Raw genomic sequence first — 14,742 nt, 5'->3', positions numbered from 1 at the left:
CAGAGTAAATGAGAGGGAGGTGAGGTCTTTTATTGAACGAGAAGAAGGTGACGATTTTACTATAATAATAATAATAAAAATAAAAATAAAAAGATGGATCTTTGAACAATGGGTGGTCGATGTACGTATAGGTGTGTACATCATCAGATATAATATGCATATGGATAGATAGTTATGTATTATGCAATTTTGTGTTCACTGTCTTCCAGTTTGTGTGTAAAATTGTGCAATTTGGACGGAAGGTGTGTGTAATTTCGCTTGCCGTGTCTGGCAACACTGACTTTCATATCGTCTGAAATCTCTAAAACAAAATCACAACGTGCAGAGGAAAAGTTAGCATTTGCCGAATTTATAACAATGTCAGACTCGTTTTCTACTGATAGTACATTTTCCTCGTCTTCATCAAAATCAGAAGACCAGGAGCTCCAGGAGTTTCTGTTAATAGAGAAGCAAAAGGCACAAATCCATGCTCAGGTACAACTTAACATGTTTGTGATTACTCACGTGCATAGCGTGATTTCATAATACTCAAGAAGTACAAGGAATTTCGTAAAGATTAAAAATAAGGTTGTCAATATATAATTACTACGTATTCATAACCTTTTCTATTAAATCGTCTCACGGTACTGCAAAAACTTATTTTACACGCTGTTACATTGCTTTTGGATTTTCTTTACGAGTCCAGAAACAAACCAGTTATAAATGCGGCAAATCACTCTTATCTTGCCTAAAATAACTCAGTTTTACTTGATATGCATGTGCGGGGATACATTGGAAATATGTGTGAACCTTTACCAGCGTAGCCAGAAAAGTAGCCAATAATTTGAGTGTCTTAGGTGTTGACATTTGGTTAGGCGGTCTTTACAGTTAGCGATATATATATATATATATATATATATATATATATATATATATATATATATATATATATATATATATATAGGCTGTTTAGCAACCATTTACTCCGAATTCTTCAATTCCTATGTTACCTCACTTTAGGGTTCCTTTCGTTACGTAGTGAGGGTTAAGTTTAGAGTTGCCCCTCCGTTTTGTATAAAAATTAGGAAAATTTGCAAGAGAGATGGGGTAAGAAATGAAGATTTCGCGTTCTTATGTAGTGTTTAAGTGTCAAAGTTTGGCAGTAAAGTTATGTTTAATACGAGAAAAGATATGTAGAAGTGGGTACTATTTGTAAGACGCGGAAGGTTTCGATAACTGAACAGCATGGTAGTCGTATAGGATGCGGAATCGGTGCGTTGAATATGATGTTTCTGCATTGAGTTTTGCAGAATTATATAAAAATAATGAAGAAAATCTATTAAATTTTCATGAGAACCATGGATTACTGAATTTAAGTGATATTTGAAGCTTATATGAAAACCTGTTCCGGTCACAGTTCTAGTCTAACTAAAGTCTTACCAGGTAATCTAACCGAACTTAAACTAACCTAACATACCCTAGCCTAACCTAACAATTTTTAATATTTTAACTGCATTTTGGTAGGTTGGAAACTGGAAGGGCACCTCTAAACTGAAGCCCATAAGGATGTAGGGAAGAGGTTAGGTTGGGTTAGGTTTGGTTTGCATATTCAACAGATGTGCCCTTGGACGTGCGAACAAAGTTTACTACTTAATTCACACTGTTGCCGAGCGAGCGTTAGCGATTGAGGGCGGGTTAGAGCCCCGCAGGGCACGTTGTTTTCAGTGTTCATTAAACTCTAACACACATACGATCATAGTCATACGTCTTGGAGATAAAATCAAAAAAATAAACACACTGCTGAACAACACTGCACTTATTTAATATAAAGACACATTTACACGTGACGTTTCGATATATGTTTTTATATTAAATAAGTGCAGTCTTGTTCAACAGTGTGTTTATTTTTCTGATTAAACTCTAATTAATATAGTTTATTACTATTATTTTACACTTACCTTAGTACTTCGGTTTGTACTGAAAACAACATTCTCCACGTTTCTACGCTGCCACCTTCTTTTGACACTTCCCACAATTTGTTCTTAGGTTCATTAATTGATGCTCTAATCTGTGTTATCAACGTATAGCTTCACGAAATTTAACACAGTCAGTTCACATCCTGTGCATCGTTTCGGTATATTTGTAGCAATGTTGATAATATAAATGCTTCTTAGTTTCCCACAATGCATCTATTCTGTTGCCTTGCGCCCCGTAGTTCCCTCCGCTCGCCGAATAGTGCCATGTTCGGAACTGTTTATATATAATAAATAAAGATATTTTTCGAGATCCTTATATATTATCAAGCACACAAACTATGAAATTATCCATATCTTCCTTGTAAATTTTAATTTTTTTTTCTGGAAACGGGCTCCCAACTTTGGAACTTACCGTTTAGCAGAAGCGGTCCAGCAATTGTTTGTTGAAAAATTGTAATTCTTTCACTAACTTCATACGTATTGTTTCCTAAAACATTTGCGATGGATATATATCTTACTTGGCATACATAAAATTCAAGGGTGCCACCAGAAGTAATTGTTGGAAAATACAACGTTTTTTCGACTTGCATATACATGCGGCTTCCGAATGTATGCCGTAAAAACTACAGTGCAGCAACACAAACCAACCTGTGCTAGGTGACCACAAAAGCATGAGAAGGGTAGTAAAAAGAAGTGAATTGGCAAAGATACGATTTTCGATAGCACTTGTCATGGTTTCATACTACTAACGCTGCACTTGTGAACGTAAAATACAGCTACTATACGCTGTGCAGAAGTACACTGCCGGTAAAAATAATAACGTCTAATAGTTATCTTTTATATGCACTCACTTATTTAAACTATTGTTAAGAACTTTTAATGATTTTACACTAGTAACGCTACACTTGAGAACCTAAAATACAGCTGTATTGCTTTATATAAGATTGTCTCGTCAGCATAAATATGTTCTGCAAGGTCTTTTCATGCAAGGTATTCAATTTTCCCTGCAAGTCTTCCAGAATGCGCCAAAACTACACCAGCACTTATATGAGAGCAAATTTTTACTTTTGTCATTACATTGAATTAATCGATTCGTAAAGAACCAGTTCCTCAAAATTCGAATCGGATACTGATAATTGTGGTTCAACGTGTTAAGCATTGCAAGATTCAAATGCTGATAATTTAAAACCATGCTAACTTCCAATCGTAACACGTTCTAAATCTACCAAAACTTGGGATGGCATTTAGTAACCCCAAAATTTATGGACGGCTGCAGAACTGGAATTATGGCTTAAAAGTAAGTTGTTGTAAACCACCTCGGTTATGCGTATAGTCACCATCGCTGACGCGCCTGCTCTAAACGGACGCACCTCGTCGCTTGCACTCGCCCCCCCCCCCCTCTGCCGCGCTCCTGCACTGACTCGGTTAGATGGCATTCTGCTTTTCAGCGGCCACGTAGCACAAGTAGGTTCGTGTTTTATATATTGTAGTTTCTATACCATATGTCTGCATTGTTTTTATACTCATCAGAATTACGAGTAATGAACCGTAATCACTATTAAGTTAGCCAGAATCACCAATAAATGATTTGGGATGGAAACCTAAATGATACTCAAAAGTTGAAATATACAATGTATAAAATAATAACAGGAAGAAACTAGGGCAAAAACCACTCTACTTGTCGCTTGGGGTTATGCTTAGCAAAAGGGGTCCAGAAGCACGTAAAAAACACAAAATTTACAGGAGAAATGGATAATGCAAGTACTTAGACCTAACATAACGTAACCTAAACTATCCTAATGTTAGTACAAATAAGCGTTAGTTCTATCATTTGTTGGAAAATTATGCTGGACCCCTACACTGACATAATGTAACATGAACTAACTTAATCTTACTAAACTCATAACCTAACCTAAATTAGCCTAATGTGAACGGAAATTACTGAAATTTTAACATTTTTTTCTTTTAAGAAACAGTTGCTGGATCCCTTCTGCTAAACATTATCCCTCGTTTGCTATAAAAGGGCACACAATAGACAATAAGAAAGCAAGCAAATTACCAAGGTCCAAAAGCTAATGTAGAAAAGCATACGAATGAGAATACACCATTACGTACATTAGGAGGCAAGCCCCCCTAACAAGGGAACAAACCCCAGATCAGAACAATGTATGTATCTTAAAATAATGAAAAATAATAATAATTAAAATTTTAGGTGGTAAATATAGTTCGGCAGCTTGATTTATGTCGATATGTTCAAAACCGATATAAATTCAAATGTCTATTTTATTATTTATCAAAAGGAAAATGCAATTAGACATATGCTGCCATGAAAATAGCATAACACACGAATAGAAAGCAACACGCACCTGCAATAATGAAGCAGAAGAACAAGTAAAACCACATGAGGAACAGTGTCACAACACATTACATCAGTCATATCTACACTTCCGCACTCAAAAGCAACAATCATCAACAGTAAGTCACCACGTGACTCGTTACCATGAAACGAATTCCAAGTAATGTTCCTTCTAATTATGTTTAGTGCCAATATTTCAAGTGCTTTGCTTGGGCACTTTTCGTCAGGGTCGTTGACAAATTTTTACTTTCACAAGGACAGTGAGTGCAACCGGCTCTTAAAAGTTGAATCACTTGTTGCAACTGTGCCTTTGGTGCAATGTCTGTTGTAAGATAGGTTGATGGTAGTTCATTTTTTTTTCATTAGATGTCTCTATTATGTACATTCATATGGTGAATATGCTACTGTGATACCAGCTCTTCCTATCTACTTGTAGTCGGTGTGTGTCAAGTTTATGTGCTGGTCAAATCCGAGAGAAAGCGTACTTTAATTTTCGTTTCATGGCAAATGTTGAGTTAGGAAATGAATTGAAAAACCGTTTAACAAATTTGATACGAAAAATTTGAATGTGTCTTTTTTTAAAATAAGTTAGTTTTAGATTCGGACATTATCACTTTGCAGCATTATATAGTATAATTGAGTTAGAGAAAAATTGTAGCGGTGAGTGTTTTTTAAATTTTTAATTGATACTACTTTTATTCTTGATTTGTTTCGCATTTGTGCATTTTTTTTTTAAATTATGGGTTGTGTTTTAATAAGTTTATTTTATCCAGCTGTTTTAGGGGGTTTAGGGGGCCGGAGCCTCCCATGTACTTTCGAATATAAGCTCTCTATATTCATTTTTTTCTTTTTGAATTTTTAGCTGAGAATTAAATATCGTAGTTGAAGATTATGGATGGTTTGGATTAGGTTAGTTTAGAAACTGGTTTTCACTTTAATTAAAGTATATTAGGTTAGATTACATTTTTTTTCCCCACAGTCTGGAGAACTTGTGAATTACGGTTGTTTAAAAGCTGGTCTATCTGAACCGGTTTCCGGAGCAGTTTGGGAAGCAGTTGCCATAGATGTTTCTATTCTCGGAAGTAAGTAGTCTGGGAGTGAGTTCTTCGTAACACGTTGTCTGTTTTGATGAAGTGATTCCTAGACTGCTCTAATGAATTGAATCGTTCTTGGGAAATGATTCCTAACCTGCTTCGGGGACCGGGTCAGATAAATCGATTGGAGTTACTATACTAGTCAAAGTGAAAACTTTCCGTGTTGTTTTTCTCTTTTAATGTAAGATCTTCATATTGTATTCTTTCATTTATCTTTAAATCTCAACAATGGTATGTAATGAATATTGCTCAATGTACTTATTTTTAGTACCAATAGTTGTGTGCTTATCCCTGTGTATGTAAGTATTTCTAAACTATATAGAATTTAAAGTATAAATTTAATGTTAGTGCACAAACTTACAACGACATTCTGTTAATTATTATTTTTTAGGAGTCCTTTCCATGAAATCTTCCTCAACCTGAACCTCATCACATCCAATCGCCCAGCAACTAATTTCAAATATCCATATGTACACTGTAACCAAATCGAATGCAGGTTCCCAATTAAGTGATCTTACGTAAGCCGTACTTTTGTAATTCTTTTGTACATATTGTGACTATGACTAAAATTGTAATCAAATCTTTAAGTTCATTTTTATTGATGAAATTGTTAATAATTGGATCCCAGTCCTTATCCAATTTCCCTTTTCAGTGTTAACCGACGGATTCCTTACCCTAATGTAATACGTTTCGAATACGTTTCCTTTCGATAATAGAGATACCTCAGTGTGGAACCTTCACATTCTGAACTGAACGTTCAATGGTTTGTTCATGTTTTGACAGACTTAGGCACATTTTCTGTATGATCCCGGGGCTCCATTATATGTTCTTTCAGTATCATGCCAATGTTTCTGCTTTGTCGTCCTTATGTAAGTGACATCACATGCACAAGAAACCTGGTAAATCCCACTTAATGTGTGTTTCTGTACGAAATAGCTTTCGGATGACTTAAAGAACATTCTATATTTCTAGGTTTCTTTAGGCTAACTTCCAAATTATTCTTTTGCCATTTTTCTTAATTGTGCCAAATACTTGGAAAAAGTGGGAATTAATCCCACGAAGAGAGGGGGGATAACTTTTTCCTCCTATTTTAACCCCATTATTTAGTTTTCGAAAAATGTGGAGGGTATTTTGTTACTATGTTTACAAAGTCGTGGGGCTAGAACCGTTAATAAGACGTAATTCCGTTTAAGTTCCTCTGAAAGATCTTCCTGGAGTGTTACCAATCTATATGCTTCAATACATTTTGAAACCCAATATCCATATCAATCTAAATGTCTACTTTGGTTTGCCATAGGTGTCTGGCTTTGATTTTACACCGGGCTTCCTGTAGTATTGAAAGAAACGTATTCTGAGAAGCGTATTACATCAGGGTAAGGAATCCGTTACTTGATAATGAAAAACGAAATCTGGCTATGAACTAGGTTGTTGTTACCACCACTCTCATTAATAAAAATAAGTACTACCAAAACTTTAGTAAAATTTTAGTTAAAAGCATAAATATCAGGATTACAAAAATAGAATTTAGATCTTCTTTCTCACCTCAACTATAGGTTGGTGGGCAACATGGAAATTTTAAAACGTTTCTCTCCCTTCGGAGGTTTGTTTTATACTTGGATACGATCTCTTCTTCGTAACTACATCTAGATTCTTGGTCTTCCTCTTCCTGGTATTCCTTCTGCCTTTCCCTCTATCAGCACGTTGATTTAATCGGAGTGCCAAATAAGACAGCCAAGCATGGTTTTTCTTCCTCTTCCTATTATCTTCATGATTTGTCGTCCTTTATTAGCTTCCTTTAGTACGTCTTCATTCCTTTTCCTTTCGGTCCATGATAAGCGTAGCGTTCTGCACCAACACTACATTTCAAATGCTTCTAGGTTGGATATTTTGGCTTTTCTGTGTCCACGTGTCTGATCCGTAAAGCGCCACGCTCCATACTAGAGTCTTAATAAATCGTTTTCGAACGTTGAGTGACACATATCTTGATGTTAGCAGTCCTCTTTTCCTATTGAATGCTTGTTTAGCCTGCGCTATTCTGGAACTCACGTCTTTTTCGCTTCTTCCGTCCAAGGATACTAGACTTCCTAAATAGGGGGACGTCTTAACGTCTTTGATTTTCTTTCCCTCTAACCATACGTTTGCCCCTTCCCGTCCTTCTCTTGTGCACTTTATCACTTTGATTTTCTTCTTATTTATCTTCATTTTGCATGTTCTTTCCAGTTAGTCGTTCAAGTTTGAAAGTGTTTCCTGCAAGTCCTCATATAAGATCACATAATTGAGATTCAGCGTTCGATTTGGTTACATTGTACATACGGAAATTTGAAACTAGTTGTTATAAGTTAGTGCACTAACATTGAATTATACCGGGATACGTAGACAACTATTAGTATTCTAAATGAATATATTGCGCAACATTCAATATATACTGTTCTTAAGATAACTCTTTTAAACTCTTTGGTTTAACAGGTCACGATTATGCCCTTTAAACTAAGGAAGATCGATAATTAAGGCAAGTGATTGATGGAAGAATTGGTGGAATGAAAAATTGGGGGGAAACGGAAGTAAAAAAGAAAAAAAAATGTGAAGACTTGACATGAGGCCAACTAGACGTCTTGGATTTACTGGAACATTTCCAGTTTTCCGGTAACTGTCCCGAGGACGTTTTTCGAGACGTCAAAATACCCTGCTTTTTAAGAATGAATACCTTGTTCGTAAGTCTTACATTTACGCGCAAAACTTGGTTAATTTCAAGCTGCAAAACAAAGTTAGACGAATATATACGCGTACTGCTCTTGAATGGCTTCTAAATATATTTGATAGTTTGAAATCCTTTCTCAATGGAGCTCCCTTGTGTGTATATGGTTTGCGCACACGTCTTTGGCGCGAAAGCTTGGGTTCGATTCCCGGCGGGAGCTCATGTGGTTCGAATCCTACATCCAGATCCCGTATAGCCTCGGTGCTGAAAGGAACAAATCCTAAACTATAATTCAACTAATCCTGCTTTCACTCAAAGAGAAATATTCAGTCATTTTGATTTTCTCCCCTTAACCCAACTTCTTTATTATAGCTAAAATTTCTGGTTGACCAACTTAATGTGTACAACAGAACTATAAGGCAGTTTCAAGTAGAAGACGTATCATTGATAAAATTTACCAGTTTAATTGATTTTTGAGTAATTTCCGGAGGTGTCCCGCTTTTTCAGTTTGAGAATCTGATCAGGCTTCCTTACATTAAAAAAGCAACCTTCTGACCCTAATGAAAAGTAAGCGAGCGAAGCACTTGAAATATCGGAAAGAAACTTAGAACATACTTGATAAGCCTATTAATTAATGTAATGTGTTTCGTACAGGGTTGGCAAGAACCATGGTTTTTATTGAAAAAAAACAAAAAAAAACAGGGTTTTTTTTTTGTTTAAATAATTTACTCTATGTATTTCTATTAGATATGGACAGAAGTTACCAGGACATGCAAAAGTACTACAAAATGACCGATATTAGTGTCGAATTCATAGTTTTTGAAGTCGCTGAGATGAATCGCATTAACTTCCGAATTTACCCCATTCGGCTGCGGGCCGGGGTTCACCGTTGAGAAGGGATACCGAGACATGTAAAAATAACCCAAAATGACCGATATTAGTGTCAAATCCATAGTTTTCGCGGTCGCTGAGATGAATGGTGATACTCCCACAGGTGTTGACTTCCAAATACAGCTTCCATATATATATATATATATATATATATATATATATATATATATATATATATATATATATATATCAAAATTCGGACCAGGGGGTCTCAGGGAACGTTTACCGGATATGTAAAAGTAGTAGAAATGACCAATTTTTTCTTTCGTTGTTCAGTTTGTTTAGATTGATATTTTATCTGACCCATACAAAGAATGAGTATTTCACAGGGTGTTTATCGGTCACGAAATCAGAAAACGGTCATGAAAGTCACGAAATTTAGTTTTTGGGTCACGATTTTTTTTTAACTGTGCAAATGTAAGTACAGATTTGAAAATTTTGTTCTATAAAACATCAAAATTCAACACCTAAAATGTCTATGGTCGGCTTTAGACGCTACCAAATCGCAAGCAAAGAACGTTTGTATCGTATGGATGAAAATTCGGCCTAATTCGCACCCAAATTCGCTCTTGAAAATGTTAGGAGATTTTATGATTTGGTAAAGAAAAGGTCACGAAAAAGTCACGAAATTTCTGTGAAATTTTAGTAGACACCCTGTTTCAGCTAGTCACTTATAAAGTACCACTCATACTTCTTCATAATTCTTATTCATTCAATGATGAATTAGGACTGTATTCTCCCCTTCCACATTGTGCAATCGAATTACATCATGTTCGTCGATTGCCTTCTGTGTGTTTCCAAGCTTACTACCCCATAATGTTCGAACGGAAGTGTCTATCTGTCGGGAGGGGGAGGGACGTCCAACAAACAGCTTTATCTTACCCTTGTGTTCTCATCTCACAATGTTCTTCTCTGTGGCGTAACGGAGATGGTAAAAACAAAATTATATATTCTGCCTTTTGTCAGATCCTAGGACTAATGAGCTGTTTTTCTGCTTATTTTATTAATTTTACGTTTGGGCTTGGAAATATTTCTTCCACATTTCTTGATCTTCAACTTCCTCTTTTAACTCCCAATATTTTCCTCTATTTTTCAAATCATCGATCAGTTATGTTCTTCTTCTTCCCATTCCTCGCTTTCCTTCCATCTTTCCTTCTATGACGGTATGAAGAAGACCATTTCTTCGCAAGATGTGTCCAGTCCAATTGGCCTTCCTACAACGGATGCTGGCTAGAAGCGTCTTCTTCTCTCCTATCCGTTTTAAAACATCTTCGTTTGTTAGTCTCTCTGTCCAGTTTATCTTCTTCATCTTCTTCCAACACCATATTTCGAAGCTCTCTAAATATTTTTTCTTCAACTTTCGTAATGTCCAAGTCTCTGAACCATACAGTCCAATGCTACATATGTAGCATTTGACGATAACCCACGTATTTTGATCTTTTATATATAGATATTATATATATTTACTAGCAGCGTTCACCCCGCTTCGCTGCGGTCACCCCGGAACGCAATAAACTTTGTTACTTAGATAATTTTTACTTTTTCGCTTTCAAGTGATATGATAAAAACCATAGAAGATTGCAGTAAATGTTAACATTATATCGCCTGTCATTTATGTTAACCCGCCCCGCTTCGCTGCGGTCACCCCCGAACGCAATAAACTTTGTTACTTAGATAATTTTTACTTTTTCGCTTTCAAGTGATATGATAAAAACCATTATAACGCCTGTCATGTATGTTAACCCGCCGAGTGACACGGTCATGCGGGTTGCATATAAATACGTTTATTTTTATACCTATGATGAACTAATAACAAAGGATTTGTACGTATGGACACCTGAATGGTCAATTATCTCAAGACACTGGTAATTGAAAATTAAAGTGATATGATAAAAACCATCTAGGGTCCAAATCCTAATAACCCCCTAAAAATAAAAGAAATTGGTTCAGCCGTATTAGCGTGATGAGCGGACAAAGGATTTGTACGTTCTCTTTTATATATATAGACTAGCAGCGTTCACCCCGCTTCGCTGCGGTCACCCCGGAACGCAATAAACTTTGTTACTTAGATAATTTTTACTTTTTCGCTTTCAAGTGATATGATAAAAACCATAGAAGATTGCACTAATGTTAACATTATATCGCCTGTCATTTATGTTAACCCGCCCCGCTTCGCTGCGGTCACCCCAACCCGCCCCGCTTCGCTGCGGTCATCCCGGAACGCAATAAACTTTGTTACTTAGATAATTTTTACTTTTTCGCTTTCAAGTGATTTATAGCGCCTGTCAGTTATGTTAACCCGCCGAGTCACAGGGTCATGCGGGTTGCATATAAATACGTTTATTTTTATACCTATGATGAACTAATAACAAAGGATTTGTACGTATGGACACCTGAATGGTCAATTATCTCAAGACACTGGTAATTGAAAATTAAAGTGATATGATAAAAAACATCTAGGGTCCACATCCTAACAACCCCCCAAAAATGAAAGAAATCGGTTCAGCCGTATTAGCGTGATGAGCGGACAAAGGATTTTTTGTACGTATTGACACCTGATTGGTCAATTATCTCAAGACACTGGTAATTGAAAATTAAAGTGATATGATAAAAACCATCTAGGGTCCAAATCCTAACAACCCCCCAAAAATGAAAGAAATCGGTTCAGCCGTATTAGCGTGATGAGCGGACAAAGGATTTTGTGCGTTCTCTTTTATATATATAGATTGTTTTACCTTTAATATTGCTGCGCTTTTGAAATAAGGTCACTGAGTATGAAATAGGAAGGACTCCGCCATTACCGCGTTACAACTTTGTCAATTGGTTCTTTATTTCGCAACTTCTAATTAATTACCTGTTTGGATATTTTTTTTCCTTTCTGCTTTTATTGTATTTTATGTATGTATTTATTTCACACTGTTTGAAGAAAAGGAGGAGGTCCTGAATGGAACATACAGAGTCCGCCAGAAAAATGTATAAATTCTTTGTCATTCTGTACCAGGATACTGGCATTGACAATTGTCCTGAAATTTAAGTATGTTGTAGTATGAATTTCCGCCCAACAGATGTCAGTACTGTCAGCACGGTTAGTGAGATAAGACAGTGGCAGCTTAAGTACGTTTTAAAGTGTTTTATCAGGTTTTGGAATACCATCGAAGTGCTGCGTCAGTGGAAAGAGGAGTTTGGTACTAAACCAAAGCGTGCACCTGCCATTTTCTTATCTCAATAATCGTGCTAACAGTGCCGACATCTGTTGACCGAAAAACCATATTACAACATAATTTTAACTGAAAACAATTGACAGTGCCGACATCTGTTGACCGAAAAACCATATTACAACATAATTTTAACTGAAAACAATTGACAGTGCCGACATCTGTTGGGTGAAAAACCATACTACAACATAATTTTAACTGAAAACAATTGACAGTGCCGACATCTGTTGGGTGAAAAACCATACTTCAACATACTAAAATTTCAGAACAATTTATTTATTTATTTATTGTCTTCAACAGAGAATATATTCTCCAATTACAGAAGACCTGTACAATATATTTTACAAGTTTACTATTGTAATAGATTTAAAAGAAAAAGAATAAAAAAGTAATAAGAATATAGATAAATATATACAATTAATTTTGTAACAAACTATTTAAAACAGAAATAGCTACAGTAGCAGAAATACATGAAATTAATACGCTTATACATAAACATGTGAATATGCTTTTAGGAATTCATAAAACATTTTGTCGCAACAATTCACAATAGGTTCGAAATGACATATTAAAATCTAAATACGGCAATTTCTGTGATATAATATTATATGTTTTGCACATTCGGATCAATGGTGAACTGCCGTAATGCTCCGATGTAGGTGTATCATATAATAATAAGCACCTCTGTCGAGTATTAGCCATTTTTGTGTTAAATTTTAATAGTCCCAGAAACGAACTGTTATCGTATATACCTTTAATCAGTTTGTATAAAAATATTTGTTCATTTAGTTTTTGTCTATTAGATAATTTAGTATAATCAAATTCATTTAGCAAATGCAGGTATGATATTCTATGTCTTGTAGCTGAGATGTGGTATTTGCGGAAATACAAATAACGTAGAAAACGTTTCTGAACTGCTTCTATTTTATTGGAATGGGAGAATGTAGAAGTTTTCCATATTAAGGATCCGTATTCCAACTTACTTCTTACTAGACTATTAAATAAAACTTTACTAGAATTAATAGTTCTAAAGTTTGCAGCGTTTCTGATAATTATCAATGCCAGTATCCTAATACAGGGTGACAAAGAGTGTATACATTTTTCTGGCGAACTGTGTATATTGTGGGTATGTTCTCGCATAACTTCGATGTTGGTGCACCAATTGTAATGACTTTTATTTTGTTGAAAATAGCACGAGTCCCAGCTGGTCCCATGTAAATTTTACAATGGTGGATTAATAAGTCTTCGGCATGATGCAGTTAGAAATAAGACCTACCACGGGAATTTAATGTTTTGGGTAGGTGGCCTTTAGTAGGTTTTCACGTAAAATTTCAAGTTTCTAACTCACTTCCTTTTACAGTTATGTGAATGAACAGTTTTGTAACATTTTCTGATAATGAAGCCATCTAAGTACCGAGCAGTGACAAAGGTACGTTTGGAAAAATAACTGAACACAAAGCAGATTGATGAACAATTAGCATATACATTAGGTGGTTCCTCTCCGTCATATTCGACTGTGGAACGATGGTATCAGTTATTCCAGCTAGGTAGAAAGTCATGTAAGGGCGCACTACGTCCCGATCTCCTATACACTCTGATTAATGAGGCAAATGTCAACAAGGTCCATCACATTGTTATGGTTGATCAGAGAGTGACTATAAGCAAAATTATCACCAAGATCAGTGCCACGAATGATGTCTGTTAATGAGAAGAGGCAGCGAATGGTTTGTTCGCAAGAACTTTTGGCTAAGATAAAACGTAATCCTGAAAAGCTTTACAAATAGTTTTTAACCTTGGGTGAAACTTGGATTCATTATTTCAATCCTGAGATTAAACTACAATCTATAAAGTGGAAACACCATGGTTCTCCATGCATTCGTAAATTCCATGTAGTGCCCATTGCCGGGAAAATTATGGTGTCAGTCTTCTGGAATGCTAAAGGATTTTTATTAATTGCCTATTTGCCACGTGGACAATTCATCACAGGTAGCTATTACCGAACTTAATCCTAATCGTGCGCGAAACTATCAAGCATAAAAGAAGAGGAAAGGTGTCAGGCGAAGTGTTCTTCCATCAGGACAGTGTTGCAGTCCACAAGTCAAAAGTTGCAGTGGCTGCCATTCATGTTTATGGCTTCGAATTGATTCATCACCTATCCTGTTCACACTACTTGGCCCCTAATGATTTTTTTTACCTATTCCCGAAATTGAACGATCATTTGTGGAGTAAAAAATGTGTGTGAGATGATAATAGCGTGTGTGTAGCAGAGAAGTATTTGTACAGACTCGAAGAAATTTTTTCGTAAGAGCATGAACCTGTTGGAACATCTACTGTACAAGTGTATGTTCCAGGGGAATTACGTTGAGAAGTAAAATTATAATGATGGTCGTCTGTTTGTTCTTTCTGCTCTAGCCGGAAGACTTTCATATCAGGATTTGATGATGGGCATTGGAGTTGGACCATAAAATTTTTCAATAGCTGGGCAATGTTAATACCGTTAATTGTGTATATGTTCACTGTACTTCTCTCGAGCTCG

General features: G+C 35.9%; 1 protein-coding gene across 1 annotated transcript in view; it reads left to right on the top strand.

The window, feature by feature from the left end:
* The first annotated feature begins 266 nt into the window (after positions 1–266).
* LOC145670392 (mitochondrial import inner membrane translocase subunit Tim8-like) overlaps positions 267–14,742 on the top strand; it is a 43,798-nt gene continuing 29,322 nt past the window's right edge. The window contains exon 1 of the mRNA XM_081739017.1: positions 267–474. Within this exon, the coding sequence (XP_081595143.1) occupies positions 358–474 (117 nt within the window). The 5' untranslated portion in view covers positions 267–357. The remainder of the gene's footprint in view (positions 475–14,742) is intronic.

This window comes from Thermobia domestica, chromosome 14, assembly GCF_964235325.1.
Source record: "Thermobia domestica chromosome 14, izTheDome1.hap1.1, whole genome shotgun sequence".
NCBI classification, from domain to species: domain Eukaryota; kingdom Metazoa; phylum Arthropoda; class Insecta; order Zygentoma; family Lepismatidae; genus Thermobia; species Thermobia domestica.
Note: the sequence above shows the minus strand (reverse complement) of the source record. Positions and strands in the feature narration are given on the sequence as shown.